General features: G+C 44.6%; 1 protein-coding gene across 3 annotated transcripts in view; it reads left to right on the plus strand.

The window, feature by feature from the left end:
• Positions 1-19235, plus strand: part of NTM (neurotrimin) — a 1106994-nt gene that overhangs the window by 930068 nt on the left and 157691 nt on the right. For all 3 annotated transcript variants that reach the window (XM_038754388.1, XM_038754389.1, XM_038754390.1), the window contains one exon: positions 8561-8686. In XM_038754388.1, coding sequence (XP_038610316.1) covers positions 8561-8686 — 126 coding nt within the window. The remainder of the gene's footprint in view (positions 1-8560; positions 8687-19235) is intronic.

Consider the following 19235-nt stretch of genomic DNA (forward strand, 5'->3'; position numbering starts at 1 on the left):
TAGTACAGTGCTCATCACCCAGTAAGTTCTCAATAAATACCATTGATTAATTGCTTCAACGTTCCAGGCTTGGCAATCTGTGCTGCCTGGACCTAGACATTGGTGGAACCTCTTTTAATGCTCAAGGTCATATGCAAGAAGAGAATTGAACAATTATCCTGGCTATTTGATCAGAATGGGAAGCTAAACTCAACGATTCACACTCAAACAATCCTTTTTTCCTGCAAATAAACACTATCAGGAACTACCAGAGAACTGGCTCAACTCTCCACTTTCTGTTGAGGTGTCGAGACAGAAAAAGCATTCATGGGAATCTTCTTGATTCATGCAGGTAGCTCCAACTACTTAGAAGGCATTAGTGAGTGTCCTCAGTTAAATTTTTGTTTGCCTATGGATAGGTCACATCCCCCCCACCCCCCACCCACCCCAGCCACCACCCCAATATTGTTACCTGCCAATCCCAACTGTTCCACTGGAGTGTCAAGACAAAAGTGGGGCAGGAATTTTAGGAGCGATGAGACCTGGGGAAGGATGGGTTTCACAGGGAGAACAGGCCAGAAAGTCACCACTGTGGATCAATTCAGCATTGATTGGAAACTCTCAGGATTTATTAGAGAGCCGAGGTAAGCTCTCCCTCTGTGGAGTCAACACCTATGTCCTGGGACTTTTCAAAGCAAAGTAGAGCCTGGACCCAGAGAAGGACTTCCTCAAAAAAAGGTTTAACTCAATAGGCCCACCTTTTCTGAAGTAGAAGCACTCAATAAATACTGTTGATTGATTGTAAATACTTTTTTTGTCTCTCTCATCCATTAGGTTGTAAGTGCCTTGAGGGCAGGGAATATGAGCCTCTTTCCTGTGATACTGGGCCAAGTCCTCAGTACTTGTGCTCTGTAGATACCATTGATTTCTAGCACCATAGAAGCCAATCACCCCAGAGATGCCAAGACATTCATCCAGTCAGACTATGTAGCTTAGATTGGCCTCACTTCTGCTCCTCTCTTTCCTCCTCCCCCTTCTCCTCCTCCCCTTCCTCCTCCGAGAGAAAAATGAATGGGAGAAGGCTACAAGCATCCAGGGAAACTCCTTTGGGAAGCACAAATCTGCAGGTGTCAGCCGCAGATATACCTGGTTCAGTCCGTTTATGGACTTTTGCATCCCTACTGGAGCTCACTGCACTTAATAAAGTGTTTTAATTTAGATTTAATAGGATATCTAGTGTGTGCTAAAATGGCAAATTGATATTTATTGATAACATATTTATTAAGGCTTAACACTTGGGAAGGAGAATCCAATTGTAGTTAGGAGCCTGGAAGCCCATTTTAATAATTCCCTTATTTAATTATTTCCACATTTAATTAGCATGCAATAGTGGTTGGATTAAACACTAATACCATCTATTTCATCTCAGCTAGATCCCATTCATTGGCTCAAACTTTTCGCCTATTAAGTCTCAGAGTTAGTCAGCCCCAGGAGAGTCAGAGCGTACTGAAGAGAGAGAGAGAGAGAGAGAGGGAGAGACAGGGAAATTTCCTCATAGGCCTTTAAAATAACTGTGGTGTTTGCTAAGCACTTACTGTGTGCCAAGAACTGTATAAGATAATCAGGTTGGACATAGTCCCTGTCCCACATTGCAGTCATAGTCTAAATTGAAGGGAGAAGGATTTAAACCCCATTTTATAGAGGAAGTAACTGAGGCACAGAGAAGGTAAGTGGTTTGTCCATGGTCACAGAGCAGAAAGTGGTGGAGTTGGGCTTAGAACCCAGGTCCTCTGACTCCTGGGCTCATGCTCTTTCATTCATTCAATCATATTTATTGAGCACTTACTGTGTGCAGAGCACTTTCCACTAAACCACACCGCATCCCTATTAAATCTTCATTTTGCAGATGAGGAAAGTGAGGCGTGGAGAAGTTAAGTGACTTCCTGCCCAATATGACACAGCAGGCAAGTGGTGAAACTGGAAATAGAACCCAGGTCCTCTGATTCCTAGGCCCGTGCTTTTTACATTTAGCTTTGCCATTGAGTTATTACATTTATTCAGCATTTACTATATGCCAAACTCTATGTTAAGTGCTGGAGTAGATGTGAGATAATCAGACCAGATTCAGTTCATCCCATTTCCATTTGACAGATGAAAAAACTGAGGCCCAGAGAAGCTACCCGACTGGCCCAAAGTCACAAAGCCAGCCAGTGGCAGAACTGGGACTGAAACTCAGATTTCCTGACTCCAAGTTCTGTGCTTTTTCATTAGCACCTGTTGTTATCTCGCAATTGGCATGGTGACCAAAAGTGGTTCATCATTTGGATACCCTCTCTGGGCACAGTACTGCACTTGTTGCTGGGGGAGTTACAAAGAAGTGTGAGATGTGAGCCTTAGGGAGCTTCCTCACATCACTGCCCAGAGAAGAACTGTAGACAGTATGTAAGTCTCTCAGCAGTGAGTGTAACTACTTTCCAGATTGGTGGCACTTTCTAGAAGGGAATGAGACCATTACATCCCTGGAAAAGGCAGGTTTGGCATAGGGACCCATGAGTTGAATAGGAAGTATTTGTCTAGAGTGGAATTTAGACAGAAAATTCCACTGGAAAGTGAACAGTGGTGCTAACAGTAGTCACAGAAGCATCAGTAGTAATTGTCATACTAGTAGTAGTAGCAGCAGCAACAGCACTCATTTGGTGTGGTAATAATAATAATAATGGTGGCATTTATTAAGTGCTTACTATGGGCAAAGCACTGTTCTAAGTGCTGGGGAGGTTACAAGGTGATCAGGTTGTGCCACGGGGGTGCTCACAGTCTTAATCCCCATTTTACAGATGAGGTAACTGAGGCACAGAGAAGTTAAGTGACTTGCCCAAATTCACACATTTTGGTGGAGCCGGGATTTGAACCCATGACCTTTGACTCCACAGCCTGTGCTCTTTCCACTGAGCCATGCTGTCCACACTTGGAAAGTACACAATTAAGAAGGGACATATTCGCTGCCTTCAAAAAGCTAGTACTCCAAAGGCGGGAGACAGACTACTTTTTTTTTTTTTACATTTTTAAGTGCGTACTATGTCCCAGGCACTGTACTAAGCACTGGGGAAGACACAAGGTAATCAGATTGGACACCATCTATGTACCACATGGGGCTCACAGTCTTAATCCCCATTTTACGAATGAGGAAACTGAAGCCCCGAGATTTTAAGCCACTTGTCCAAGGTCATGTAGCAGACAAGTGGATTAGAACCTAGGTCCTTCTGGCTCCTGGGCCTGTGCTCTATAACTTAGGTCGTACTGCTTCTCATAAAAGTATCTGATGCACCAGTTGGGAGAAAGATGTGTTTCTCAATGTCTGTGCCGTTGAATAGCCAGAATCATATGAGATGTTGTTCCTGTAAGCCACTTTGAGGTAGGAGCAATAGCACAGTCTTCTAGACTGTGAGACCTTTGTTGGGTAGGGATTGTCTCTACCTGTTGCCGAATTGTACTTTCCAAGCACTTAGTACAGTGCTCTGCACACAGGAAGGGCTCAATAAATACGATTGAATGAATGAATGGATGAAGTGAAAGTGGAGTTGAGCAGGGTACTAAACACTGAAATAAACTAGTTCAGGCACAGTGTTTGCCTCACGAGGGACTCCAATATAGGTGAGGGAAGGCAGACACTTAGGAAAGAGAAATACATTGCAGACAAAACCCAGACAGTGGGAGCACTTAAAATGAAGAATCAATGCCAAGGGGAGTAGAAAGGAACATGCACAAATAAGCAATCCTTGGTGAGGACCACCCTGATGATCTATCTGCTTACTCCACCTCCCCTCTGTTCCGACCTTTCCACAGGTTCGGAGGCTGCAGGCTCCCAGATTTCCTGACCTCTGACTCTTTCAGTGGGAAGGGGCCTGGGATCCTTCAACGGCTGGCAAGCAGTCTTTGAAGGTGGCTGTATCCCCGGCCACCCTCTGCAGAGCCTGGAGCACAGGATAGCATTGTGGCCCTGTGACTAAGACCAATACTAGTTCCATCCTGACACGGTCTGGGATCTCCAGCCTGATGCCCACTGCATCACTTAGACACATTCCTGTAGCATCTCCACTGGGGCCAGTAAGGCCTCTGAGCTCTGGAGCCAGAGGCAACCTTCGAAGGAGACCAAACTTGCCACAGACCAGGCCGAAGCAGACAAGCTCTTTTGTAGGAGAAAACAAGGGGAAAATTTTGGACTGTTCTTCTAAGTTCAGCTCGTGATTGTTTCATTTAATGTCATTATTCTTCATACAGTTCCTGGCTCAATCGGTTCCTATTTTACTCTAGTATTGTCCAGAGTCCTCTAGAGTATGATTAGCAGATTAGCTATCATGTAAAAGCTGGGGAAATGAACTCCAGGCAGGAACTTCTAAAGGCAGAGTAATTCATTACTCACCTTGATTTCCACTTAAAATGCACTTTAACCACACTTTCAGCTCCAAACCCTAAATCACCCTGTGTTCGCCAAGTCCATCATTTTTTATTTTATTGCATGGCGTTGGTGTGACATAATCCCTTCCAGAGCATCTCGAAGTGCTCTAAGGATCAATAAATTACTTCCCTGCTTGTTGGAGGGAGCGTGTACAAGGCCAGTCCTGGTGTTCTACAATCAGGCAGTGCCCTGGAAAGTCAGCCAGGATGTGCGTTCGCCCAAATCACCAGGATGGGTGAGAGCAGGGAGATGGAGTTGGGGAAGTGGGTCGCAGAGGAGATGGAGGTTGCACTGGGTGAAACTTTGGAGAGGAGGTCTTTGAATGGGAGCTTCCTCCTCTCCATCCCACAATATAATGTATTGTTATACTGTGCTGTATACAGTTTATACAACTGACTGATTAACTAACTGATCCCACCCCATCCCACCTCAACCCATTCCCATCCCTCTCCTCTACATGCTTACTCTTGCACACATTCTATCTCTGGCCTGGAATGCCCTCCCTCCTCATATCAGACAGATAATTGCTCTCCCCCACTACAAAGTCTCTTTGAAGGCACATCTCATTCATTCATTCATTCAGTCATATTTATTGAGCGCTTACTGTGTGCAGAGCATATACTAAGCGCTCGGGAAGTACAAGTCGGCAACATATAGAGACGGTCCCTACCCAACAACGGGCTCACAGTCTAGAAAGGGGAGACAGACAACAAAATATAACAGGTAGACAAGTGTCAAAACCATCAGAATAAATAGAATTATAGCTATGTGCACATCATTAATAGAATAGAGTAGTAAATATGTAAAAATAAAATAGAGTAATAAATATGTACAAATATACACATGTGCTGTGGGGAGGGGAAGAGGGTAGGGTAGAAGGGGGGGGGGTAATGGGAAGGGGAGGAGGAGGAGGAGAGGAAAAAGGGTGCTCAGTCTGGGAAGGCCTCCTGGAGGAGGTGAGCTCTCAGTAGGGCTTTGAAGGGAGGAAGAGAGCTCCTCTCCTCTTCCACTTCCTTCTGCCTCGCTCAAATTGCTCCCTTCATTCATCCTCTCTCCCACCCCCACAGCACAGATATATATATAAAATCTGTAATTTATTTATTCATTTATTTATATTTATGTCTGTCTCACCCTCTAGACTGTGAGCTCACCGTGGGAAGGGAATGTGTCTGTTTGTTGTTCTGTTGGACTCTCCCAAAAGCTTAAGAACAGTGCTTTACAGAGTATTGTTAAATGCATACTTTGTTAAATATGATTGAATGAATGAGGGAATGCTTAGCTAAGCCAGACTATGAGTTGGGAAAGAGAGAAGCAAAAACTGAGTAGCTATTAAGGGAGAGGTGAGTCATGGTGCCGTCTTTCAGCAAAGTAAAATGTCATGTCAGGAGTGGTGGACACATCAGAGACAGGTGTGTCAGGAGAAGCCCAGTTACCAAAGGGGCCTGAAAATGGGAATGGAGTTGAGAGAACAAAATATATATTCAGGGTGTAACGATCCTTTCTGTGTGAGGGGGGAAGGCAGGCTTAACTGGGCCCCAGCCCCAATCCTTTCTAAAAGACAGAATTGAGCATTCAGCTCATCTGCCAAGAAAGCCCAGGACAGCTGCCCAACGCCACTTAACAGACAGAACTCACCCAGCTCATTAAGGCAGAATGACCTGGATCCGGGAAGAGATCATTAGAAGTGGGGAAGCTGGTGGTTTCTGGGTAGATGCAGCATCGATTCCTGGGACAGTCCAGTATTGATGGCTGGGGTCTTCACACCATCAGCAGAGTGGACTGCCGGGGGTCGTGGTTGGATGTCAGCGCTGAAAGAAAGAGGAGGATGGGACTGAGTTATGGCTTAGGAGAGCAGCAGTTTGTTGAGTGGTTGCAGTGCATGTATCCCAGACCAGACTGGATGAATGTGAGTTAAAGGAGAGATGAATGGAAGGCATCGAAAGCACTGTGGGCTAATGGCTAGAGCTCAGGCCTAGGAATCAAAAGGACCTGGTTCTAAACCCAGCTCCACCACTCGTCTGCTGTGTAACCTTGGGCACGTCATTTCACTTCTCTGTGCCTCAGTTACTTCATCTGTGAAATGGGCACTAAGATACTGAGCCCACTGTGGGACAGAGACTGTGATCAACCTAATTACCTTGTATCTACCCCAGTGCTTAGTACAGTGCCTGGCTCAAGTGCTTAGCAAATATGGCAGTTATTGTTATTATTATTATTATTGATAGTGATGTCTTGTCATTGCCTAACCATGGAAGGTGCCCCCCACATCCAACTCTCTCCTGAACCCCCTTCAATCTGGCTTCTGTCCCCTCTCCTCCACTGAAACCACCTTCTCTAAGGTCACCAATGACCTCCTTCTTGCCAAATTCAATGGCTCCTATTCTATCCTAATCCTCCTCAACCTCTCAGCTGCCTTTGACACTGTTGACCATCCTTTTCTCCTCAACACGTTATCCAACTTTGGCTTCACTGGCTCTGTCCTCTTCTGGTTCTCCTCTTACCTCTGGGCCCGTTCACTCTCAGTCTCCTTCGCGGGGTCCTCCTCCCCCTACCATCCCCTGACTGTAGGGTTCCTCAAGGGTCAGTACATGGTCCCCTTCTGTTCTCCATCTATACTCACTCCCTTGATGAACTCATTTGCTCCCATGGCTTCAACTATCATCTCTATGCAGATGATACCCAAATCTACATCTCCTCCCCTGTTCTCTCTCCCTCCCTCCAGGCTCGCATCTCCTCCTGCCTTCAGGACAACTCCACCTGGATGTCCCTCCATCACCTAAAACTCAATATGTCCAAGACAGAGCTCCTTATCTTCCCTCCCAAATCCTGTCTTTTCCCTGACATTCCCATCACTGTGGACAGCATTACCATCTGTCCTGTCTCACAAGCCCACAACCTTGGTGTCATCCTTGACTTGGTTCTCTCATTCATCCCACATATCCAGTCCATCACCAAAACCTGCCAGTCTCACCTTCACAACATCGCCAAGATCTGCCCTTTCCTCTCCATCCAAACTGCTATACTTTAGTACAATCACTTATCGTATCCCGACTGGATTACTGCATCAGCCTCCTTTCTGATCTCCCAACCACCTGTCGCTCCCCACTTCATTCTGCTGTCCGGATTATCTTTCTATAGAAATGCTCTGGTCATGTCACCGCCCCCTCAAAAATCTCCAGTGGTTGCCTATCAACCTTTGAATCAAGCAAAAACTCCTCACTATTGGCTTCAGAGCTCTCCATTACCTTGCCCCCTTCTACCTCGCCTCCCCTCTCTCCTTCTACAGCACAGCCCACACATTCCACTCCTCTGGTGCCACTAACCTTCTCACTGTGCCTCGCTCTTGTCTGTCCCACCATCGATCCCTGGCCCACGTCCTACCTCTGTCCTGGAATGCTCTCCATCCTCACATTTGCCAAACTAGCACACTCCCCACCCCCCTAACTTCAAAGCCCTACTGAAAACTCATCTCCTCCAGGAGGCCTTCCAGGAATAAGCCCCCCTTTTCCCCTGCTCCTCCTACCCTCACCATCACCCCACTTCCCTCCCTCTTCTCTACCCCCCTCCCCACCTCACAGAACTTGTGTATATATGTACATATTTACTTTTCTGTCTATTTTATTAATGATGTGCATATATCCAGAATTCTATTTATTTATATTGATACTATTGATGCCTGTTTCCTTGTTTTGATGTCTGTCTCCCCCCTTCTAGACTGTGAGCCTATTTTTGGGTAGGGCTTGTCTCTGTTGCTGAACTGTACTTTCCAAGTGCTAGTATAGTGCTCTGCACACAGTAAGCGCTCAATAAATATGACTGAATGAATGAACGAATGAAATAATCCCTCTCAGATACATCGAATCAGGGTCTGTTTCAGCTGCTCTGCTTCCAAAATGAATCAGATAATTCCCCCCCCCGCTCCGATCCCCCCATTAAATCTGTGAGCCCCGTGTGGGACATGGACTGTGTACGACTTGATTTTCTTCTATCAACTCAGTGTTCAGTTCAGTGCTTGGCATATAGTAAGTGCTTAACAAATACTACTGCTACTATTGTTTCTAGAGAGCTTTCCTACAGTTACTAATGAATCATCCACTTGCCCTTCCTCTCGTTTTGTCTGCACAGTACCTCCGAAAATTACGGAGATCTCCTCAGATGTCTCCATCAACGAAGGCAGCAATATCAGCCTCACCTGCATAGCTACAGGACGACCTGAGCCTGCAGTAACCTGGCGACACATCTCACCCAAAGGTAAAGGAATCACATGCTGCGTGGAGGTGGGGAGGAGAGAGGGAGAAATTGTTAAGGGACGGGGTTCTAGAGGAGCAATGTACCCTGCAAGTGGGGCATAAAAGGGAAGGAGAGAAGTGAACAGAAGCAGTTAGCTTGTAACGATACTCCAGCCTCTGACCAAATCTAGGCTTGTTTAAAAGATGGCTCACTTCATCTACTTATCCTGTAGGTCTTAAAGAAACCAGGCAGCTGACCTAAAAGAAATCACAACAAGAATTTGGAAGAAACCAATACGTTCTGTTTCTCTTTTGCATTCCTTTCATGCTAAGTTCTTACGAGGATTTTTGTCTGAGTAAATTGTGAACACCCCAGCTGAAAGAAGACAGTTGTGTTTTCTGTACCTAGCAGTGCGGGGAGCAGGTTTATGGGGGATGTGACGGAGAGAGGGAAGTATTATTAGGCGGGGGCAGAAGCAGTTCAGTTCCTGGGGGCTGGTGGAAACAGTGGAGGGTCACAAAGATTTCTAGGTTGGAGTTGCAGGTTGGTTTCATTCTGTCAGTGCTGGAGCCTCTGAGTCTGAGACTTCTCTTTGCTATTCCTTCTGGTGTTGATTTCAGTGACATTTCGGTGGCACGTTAGATATTGAGATGGCTGGCTGGGTATCTGTCTTCTTAGGAGTCTAAAACATAATTGAAATGCATTGGACAAATGTTACATGTCAATCATGATTGGGATGGCATTTTCTGATCCTTTGGTCGAATGGAAATGGGAAGTAACAACCGACATATCATGACCCAGGGGGAAAAAGTTGTGGGAAAGAATCCCACCTACAGCATAAAGGCCTGAGTATTTATGAACTAATTTTCAACCCAACAAGTCAAGGGTGCTTACTTTTATATCAGTGGAAGCCAGTGTAAAGCAGCCATTGGATTCAAATGTATAGTTCATAATAATCACTGAAAGCCTTTGTGAATATTTTGGTCTGAGTTATTTGGATAATTTGCTAATGTAGATCTGACCTGAAGGAGGTCTTCACCTTTGAATGGTTGAATGATAACAACTGAGTTATTTAGGGATTTTCCAAAATTATGTCTCTGTACCAGAGGACATGACTTTGTTTTCGTGGGGTTTTGTTTGTGTTTTTTATCTAGAACCTCAATCAATAATGGTAATAATAATTATGGTATTTGTTAAGCACTAAACTATGCATCAAACACTGTACTAAGCACTAGGGCGGTTACAAGCAGATCAGGTTGGACAAAGTCCCTGTCCCACTGCTGGGTAGGGATCGTCTCTATATGTTGCCAACTTGTACTTCCCAAGTGCTTAGTACAGTGCACTGCACACAGTAAGCGCTCAATAAATACGATTGAATGAATTGAATGAACATGGGGCTCCCAGGCTCAATATCCATTTTACAGATAACTGAGGCCCAGAGAAGTGAAGTGACTTTCCCAAGGTCACACAAATACAGATTCTGAGTACCAGATAATTTGATGCATCTCAAATGAGCTACTGATCCTACATCAAGAGATTTGCAGATCTGAAGCCCCTTGATGATTGGCTTGGAACTCTTCTACTTTGGTTTGTGGTTTTTAAAAAAAAGACATTAGGTGGATTCCAGAGGCTACATTTTCTCTTAAAGACTAAGCAGGTCTTTGCCCTACAAGAGTAGACACGAAACCCACTTCTTTTTTCCAACCAACATTTGGAGTATCTACTCTGAATATTCTAAATGAAGGACCCAATGGCTGGGGATCAGCCTGGTTTTTGACATTCACATTACTTATACCCTCATGGCCAGACTCTGTAGCCCCCTTCACAAGGGACTTGGATGATGAGAAATGCATGCTTCAAACTGTGGATTGTGTTGCATTTCATGCAATTCAGATCCAGGTGCAATTTTTCTCAAATTCACTGGGATTCTGCATCTTAGTCATGGTTTCTGAGCCAAAGAGGAGTGAGAAATTTGTGAAAAAAAAGCATGCAAAATGCACTTACATAATAGCAAATGTACTGAACCAGCAATTTGCTGTAACTTTCTGAGAGTAAATTTATGGAGTCTGAACATTTCTAGAATAATTAAAATGAACAGTAAAGTTAAGCAATAACCTGATTTTTCCATCCTGAATGTCCCTTAGCACTCTACTTTTATCACGTTTTGTGCAGGCTTGGCAAGCTTATTTGACCATCACAAACCCCTAAACTGTAATGCAAATCATGGTGTCCCTAACTCCTTTTTTCCAAAGCCTCTAGTCTTACGAGTCATTACCGTTTTGCCAGTCATGGAGTCTTTCAGGATGCCAATCCTCATGATTCATAAAGGAAATATGAATTATTAAGTGGTTCTATTTAATTGCATCACAGATACTGTGAAGGCTGGAGGTGCTTGGTAGCCATGGTTATCAATGACAAGTAGAAACTTGCTCCCTCTTGCAGCCACCTGTCTCCAAATTAGTCATTTTGATATTATATTGCCCCATTACCAATACCTCCACCAATCACCTTGTTCACCCCTGCCTGAACTTTAAAAAACAAACTTGTCCTGGGGCTTTGGGGAGACACATTTACCTACTCCCTATCTTCCCCACCATATTAGTCATCCATGCCTCCAGCCCCCTGAATCCTAAACCTAACAATCCTCCTTTTTCATTCAACTTGTTTGCCCCATCCTGATCTTTGCTCCTCACTGCCTCACTAATCCCATCTAATCTCTCATGGTCCAGGCTCCAGGTGGGAGTGGGAGGGATTAGTTTCTGTCCCTACCATGCCGGCCCTGTTTCCACCACTGTTTTGGGTGTCTGGAGGGGAGATGACTAGGGCAGCATTGACATGTCAAGGATGGGTTTGGGGAAGACAGGGAACGTGTCCTCTATTGCATTGTACTTTCCCAAGAGTTTAATTCTGTGCTCTGCACATAGTAATAGCTCAATAAATACCATTGCTAGACTAAAATCAGGACAATGAAAGAAAAAACAGCCTGTCTTGGGATTTGGGCACTGACACAGGACTGGGTGGATTTTCCCAAGCTGTGGAGATGGGAAGCCAGTTTAAACACGGGCCATTTTTTAAAAAAAATGGTTAAGGTGGAGGAGTGCTGAATGAGTCACACTGAAGGACCTAGGGGAACAAAACGAAGATAGAGATATTAAAGAAAAAATTGTCTACCTGGCAACAGCCGAGTGCAATGGGGATATTCTCAGCTTCACCTCAGAGCTACAGCTCACAGCTAAGGCTAACAACTAAATCTATCAGTCCCTCTGCTTCCCTGATGACATCGGGGTGGACTGGAGGATGCGCCCAGTCCTGAATGCCAGGAGCTCAGAGGGTACGAGGATTCAGGGCCTCAGAAACCTGGATCTCCATTCAACACAGCGGTCTCCTGATGTGCCTCCAGCACCGGCAGACCCAAGAGTGACCTTAGAAGTTGTTTGGGTGCTTTACCCCATGTACATCTGAAACAGAATTCGAACATGTTTGCTGTAGATAGAGAAGGGGCAGACTGGGGCAGAAGTGTCCCAGTCCCATCCCTGGAATAAGGGGCTTCTTGGGGAGTCCGATGGAGATGTTACTGTTCATTGAAACGAAGTGAATTATAAACTCCAGCCCAGAACACTACATGAGCACATATCACAATTTGCTCAGCCCCGTAGTCAAAAGTCTAGTAATGTGAGATCAAGGTTACTGCCAGAATGTATATCATCAAACAGCATTTATAGGAAGGTAGGACTGCACAACACTACTCTTCCTCTGCCTGTACTTCTGCATTTTTCTCCCTTGTGTTTTCTCTTTTGACTCCCCCTTGATGTGTTATTTCTCTCTCTCCACCTTTTTCCTGTATTCATGCATTGCTCTAATTTCCACTTCCTTTCTCATTGTCTTCCCCTATTATGTTATTTTGTTTCACATCATTTATTTCTTTCATTGTTATGCCCCTGAATTCATATTCTGCCTCTCTTTCTCTTTCTCCCACTCCCTCTCTCCCTCCTTTCCTCCCCTCTTCTCTCTCTCCTCCTCTCTCTTGCTTTGTCTCTTTTTCCATCTTTATCTCTCCCTCCCTTAAACCTCTCCTTCATCTTTCAATGTTGTTGAGTTTTAGAGAGTTTTTTCCCTTTTACTACGAGCCAGCAGATTTATTTCCCCAGGGGACATTTACCTGGGCTTGGACCAGATGTTTCTATTTTACTGAGGTTTTAGCTGCTATGGAAACAGAAGATGTATCGAGGGGAGAGGAGTAGGATAATCAGTCTCCACCTGTGGATTTGAGTAATTTAGATGAACAGCTTTTTGCAGATCCCTTGTCCAGATTCAATATCCCATATTCAAACTGAGGAATGATGCCGAGTAATAACTAATCACCTCTGAACTCTTCATGGCTTCATTTTTTCCTAGCTGCCGATTATTTGGAGATAAGAGGTATCTTTGGGTGGCTGCCAAATGTGAACAGAGGCTGGGGTCCTGTAGCTGACTGGCGTTTATCTCTCCCTATTAACTCTTTCCAAAGGACAGCTTATTTTAAATGGGCTAGGGGAACATTAGAGTTCCTAAAAGAAAAAGGCATGGGGCCCCTCAGCAAAGTCTCTAAGGATTAGTAGGGTCTTATTCCCAAAACCGTATGCCCCCTACACACGTAACCATGGAAATTTGTATTTCTCACATAGCTCCGTGGAGACCAGCTCTGACACAGCCTTTTATTCCCTGAATCAGGAACTGATTGCGACATCATTATCATCATCATCAATGCAATCATCATGATCAGAACACAAACATCAGCATTTCTGGGTCAGAGCCAATGGTCACAATGGCCGCATAGTCTGTCTCCAACAGAATGGTTGGAGGACAAAAGTGATTCTTTTTGTTTTGTTTTGTTTTTTTCTGATATTTGTTAAGTACTTATCTCGGGGCAGGCACTGTACTAGACAGTGGTGTTTATACAAGATAATCAGGTTGAATCCCCATTTCACAGATGAGGTAACTGAGGCACAGATACATTAAGGGACTTGTCCAAGGACACACAGCAGATAAGTGGCAGGGGCAGGATTAGACCACAGGTCCTCTGACACCCAGGCTTGTGGTCTTTCCATTGGGCCACACTTGTTCTCTTCAATTTTCCAGCTTCAAGATTAGGGTTGTGCCATAATAACAGTGACAGTAATACTTGTACCAGTTATTAAACACTTACTATGTGTCGAGCGTTAGGGTAGTTGCAGTGTTATGAGATCAAGCAGAGTACTTGTCTCCCAGGGGGCTCACAGTCTGTCTTATCCCATTATACAGATGAGAAACCTGAGGCCCATAAAGGTTAAGTGAGTTGTCTAAGCAGTTTGTGCTGGGACTAGAAGTCAACTTTTGTAACTTCAAGTTCCATGCCTCTCAATGCTCTCTAACATTTCCCTTTAGCAGTCCATCATGGACCTCACGCCAGTGATTTATTCAACTAATTAGTACCTGAAGCTCCTGCTGTTTTCAGCCTCTGCACAACCGCTGGTAACCATTTGATTTTCCACCCACTCGAGGTGGAGTGCTCATTTTAGTCTGTTTTGAACATGCTCCCCTCAAGCTTCAGTGGAAGCTTCTCTATTCTTTTTTTGGGGGACTGACAGCAATCATTCCACTTTGGCCCCTTTCTCCATCAACTCTTGGTTTCTTATGTTTTGGGTTTTTTTTGTCATGACCAACAGTATGTTTTAGGTGGCTAGTTTGAGGAATATTGGCTTCTTTCATCCCATCTCTTCTGTACATTCCTTTCACTACAGTCTAAAAGCAGCAGAAGCAGCGTGAAGCACGAGAATCAGTGTGGCTCAGTGGAAAGAGCCTGGGCTTGGGAGTCAGAGGTCATGGGTTCCAGTTCCAGCTCGGCCACATGTCTGCTGGGTGACCTTGGGCAAGTCACTTCACTTCTCTGAGCCACAGTTCCCTCATCTGTGAAATGGAGATTAAGACTGTGAGCCCCATGGGGGACAACATGATCACCTTGAATCCCCCCCAGTGCTTAGAACAGTGCTTTTCACATAGCGCTTAACAAATGCCATCATCATTATTATTATTATTATTATTATTGTACCTTCTCCATTTTCCCTTTGAGTGCATTCTCTGCCATTCAAACTCCTTTAGCCTCAGTTGGAGATGATGGAGGCATGTAGATGCCTATGGAAGAATGTCCTGAATTATTTGACTTCAATGTTGTCTGGGTATTTGTAAATCATATGCATAATCATAGTGTCACAGATCAGGCTGTTGGACTGGTCACCTTTAAAAATGAATAAAACAATCATCTAATCCAAACCTATATTCATGTATGTTGGATTAGCGAGCCCTTTCTGCTCTAGATTGTAGGATTCATCCTTTCTCCCAAAAGTGCCTGAAATTCCAATTCTAAAATATTAAAGTCCTGGCCTGAGATGTAATCTTGGGAATCTTCTAAATTCCTTATTTTGGCAGATAGCTTTCTTCATTCCCCCAAATCTTAGAAAGGCTGATTGTAGTGACTTCTGTTTCTTTCTGAAATTTTCAGCATTTTCAAGAACTCTTCCTGAAGGGAGACTACTGTCTCTGCACCCTTATTCACATGAGGAGAATGGAATCTTTTCAAATTTTCCTTTTGCCACGAATAAAGTAGGCTCTTGAGTCCCTTTTAAAGAAGGTTCTTGAGGGAATTCCCATCAACTCTGGCCAATCCCTCACGTTAGTAATTCGGTGCCATCATTTTGGATCTCTTTTCCCATCCCCCTTTCAAGACTCCTCCATGAACCTTCATTCTGTCCTAATGTCCCTTTTTCTGCCTGTGTCTTTAGCTTCTTGCCAACTCTGCTAACCGCTTTCAGTGTTTGCATTAGATTCTGTAAAATGGCCATAGAAGGAGAGTAGGTTATTGTAAAGATCATGGGAGTGGGAGTCAGGAGACCTGGACTCTAGTTGTGATTGTCCGCTTGGCTTAGCTCTATGACCTTGGACAAGTTAATTCACTTCTCTGTGCCCCAGTTTCCTCAATTTTAAAATGGGGATAACATGCCTGTTATCCCTTCCTCTTAGATTGATCCCTATGTGGGACAGAGATTGTGTCTTATCTGACTACCTAGTATCTACCCCAGCACTAAACACAGTGCTTGGTGCATTTGTAAGTATTAAATAAACACCATCATCATTATTACAGAATGAAAACTCCTCCATTTTATTATAAGAGCCTAAGGGGCAAGAGTCATGTCTCCCTTTGTTATTTTACTCTCCTAGGCATCAGTTATAGTATTCTGCACTCTAAGTATTCAATAAATTCTGATAAGAATGATGACAGGTTTTACATGGAGGTCAGGAGGAAGAGAGCGGGAGAGCAACATGATTTGCTCCTTGAAAGCAGCGATCATGTCGACTTACTCTTTTCTACACACATAAGCACAAAGTAAGTTCTGCACAATGTAAGGACTCAATAAATATCACTGATTTATTGGTTGATCAGGGTTGACAGGAAATAGCACAAGCCTGGGATCCTCAAGACATGGGTCCAGGCTCTGTTACTGTCCTTTTGGGTGACAATTAGCAGATCAACTTACCTCTAAGGATCTCCATTTCTTCATCTAAATGGAGATGATAGTATCAGCTTCTCTCTACATTACAGGGAGGTTATGAGTTAAAAAAGAGATAACTGGTGTGAAAATGATGTGGAGAATGAAAACACAAAAAAATAAAGGTTTTATTATTGTAAATAGCAGTAAATGAAGTAAGAGGAGAAGTTACTCCAATTGTTTGCAGATTTCTGTCTCCTAAATTCTCCCAGTGTCCCCTTGGAGGAAGGCAATAAGTCAGAACCTGCTGAAAAGATCCCTGGTTCCATTTTTGGACCCTCCTTCTTTTAGGTGACCTGATCAATAAATAAATTAATTCATGGTATTTAATAATAATAATAATGATGATATTTGTTAACCACTGACTATGTGCCAAGCACTGTTCTAAGTGCTGGGGTAGATACGGGGTAATCAGATTGTCCCATGAAGGGCTTATACTTTTAATTCTCATTTTGCAGATGGGGTAACAGGCACAGAAAAGTTAAGTGATTTGCCCAAGGTCACACAGCAGACAAGTAGTGGAGACAGGATTAGAACCCACGTCCTCCGACTCCCAAGCCCCTGCTTGTTCCACTAAGCCAATATACTTATTGAGTGCCTCTGTGTGCAGAGTACTATACTTAAGCTCTTAGGAGAATGCAGCATCACAGAGTTGGTTGACGTGTTCCATATTCACTAGGAGCTTACAGTATAGAGGGGGAGACAGACATTAATATAAATAAATCAATAAATTCATAAAAATAAATTATGGATCGATACATAAGTGTTGTGGGGCTGAGGGTGAGGTGAATAAAGTGTGCTCATTCTCCCTGGGAAAGAACAGAGGAAGATGGGGCAAGAGGAGAATCTGGTGCAGAAAGAAGGGAAGGTTCCTTGACCTAGGGATTCCTTGTCCTAAATGCCTTAGCATGGAGTAATAATAATGATGGCATTTATTCAGCACTTACTCTGTGCAAAGCACTGCTCTGAGCACTGGGGAGCCACGGGGGGCTCACAATCTTAATCCCCATTTTACAGATGAGGTAACTGAGGCACAGAGAAGTTAAGTCACTTGCCTAGAGTCACACAGCTGACAATTGGCGGAGATGGAATTTGAACCCATGACCTCTGACTCCAAAGCCCGGGCTTTTTCTACTGCGCCACACTGCTTATGTTATTTCCCATAATAAAATGCGTCTCCTCCCCAAAGCCATTTTTGCAACTTACTCATCTCAGTTGTGGGAAGCCAGCCTAAAATAGAGAGCCTTTCCTCTTCAGCTCTAAGGTCCTTTACTATTTATGACCAAGGGGGTTTGACTGACTATTTCTGTCACCAGAAAGAAGCATATATTTTTCCCAAGTATTAGATTCCAAGCTCCATGAAGGCAGGGACTGTATCTCTTCTATAAACTCCTCACTATCGGCTTCAAAACTCTTCATCACCTTGCCCACTCCTACCTCACCTCCCTTCTCTCCTTCTCCAGCCCAGCCCGCACCCTCTGCTCCTCTGCCGCTAACCTCCTCACTGTGCCTCGTTCTCGCCTGTCCCACCATCGACCCCCGGTGCACGTCCTCCCTCTGGCCTGGAATGCCCTGCCTCCACACATCTGCCAAGCTAGCTCTCTTCCTCCCTTCAAAGCCCTACTGAGAGCTCACCTCCTCCAGGAGGCCTTCCCACACTGAGCACCCCCTTTTCCTCTGCTCCTCCTCCCCTCCCCGTCGACCCCACTCCCACCCCCTGCCCTACCCCCTTCCCCTCTCCACAGCACTTGTATATATTTGTATATATATATTACTCTATTTAATTAATGATATGTATATAGCTATAATTCTATTTATCTATTCTGATGGTACTGAAACATCTACTTGTTTTGTTTTGTTGTCTGTCTCCCCCTTCTAGTCTGCGGGCCCATTGTTGGGTAGGGACCATCTCTATATGTTGCCGATTTGTACTTCCCAAGCACTTAGTACAGTGCTGTCCACGCAGTAGGCGCTCAATAAATATGATTGAATGAATGAATTAGGCTTTTTCAAATTCCTATTATAGTAATCTCTACCTGATAGGTGATCAGTTCAATGACCGAATGACTAAATTAATGACTGACTGACTGAATGAAGGAATGAACCAACAAATGATTGAATGACAGGCTCTGGGGAGGAAGCCCATCAACCCTACAAGTGGTGTCTCTTTATGGGAGAAGTCTCCAATCTGGACATCCCCACGCCTCCAACGCTTTCCATTTGTCAGACCAGGCGAGGACTTCCTTCTCAGGCCAAGGCCCACTGGAGCATTAATTGGCCCTGGAGGCATCACGGCTTGACTTCAACCAGAGTTGGCAGGCGCTGTGACTCTGATGACAGTTCCCTCTAAAGGTGTCAGGAGCAGAGTGGTGGCATGCATTTGGCTGACTGCAGCACCCTGCCACTAATGAGCAGGCTGTCAGCGCCTGCGTCAGTGGCCTCCAGATGCCACCAAGATCGTTAGGAAGGCAGGTAGGAGGAAGCTCCTCAGCAAAGGGGGACTGGAGGCGGAGGGAAGAGGGACAAAATGGAACTCAAAAAAAATCATCTTTCCCTTGAATAGAAGCCACCCAGCAAGGACGTACTGAAATAAACCTATCCCCAGCGACTCCGGTCAGCTCCCACAGACAGCTTCTGAGTGACTTCCTTGTTGGTCCACTTATCCTGTGATTAATCCATCCTCAAGAAAAGTCTCTCCTAGTATCGCTGCCTGAATAAAGATTACTGAACTCAACTTTTCCTTACCTCCTAAAAGCATGAGAAATTTAAGGATGAAGCTCCACATGGGACATGGGTTGGCTGACACTGGCCACACAATGACATTCTCGCAGCGTTCACTCTTAGCTCATTTTTGTTTGTTTGTTTTCGCCTCAGTGGCAAGAGCCGGGCTCGGGAGTTAGAGGTCATGGGTTCTAATCCTGGCACCACCACATGTCAGCTGTGTGACTTTGAGCAAGTCACTTCACTTCTCTGGGCCTCAGTTACCGCATCTATAAAATGGGGATTAA

Source organism: Tachyglossus aculeatus, chromosome 11 (genome assembly GCF_015852505.1).
Source record: "Tachyglossus aculeatus isolate mTacAcu1 chromosome 11, mTacAcu1.pri, whole genome shotgun sequence".
Lineage (NCBI taxonomy): Eukaryota > Metazoa > Chordata > Mammalia > Monotremata > Tachyglossidae > Tachyglossus > Tachyglossus aculeatus.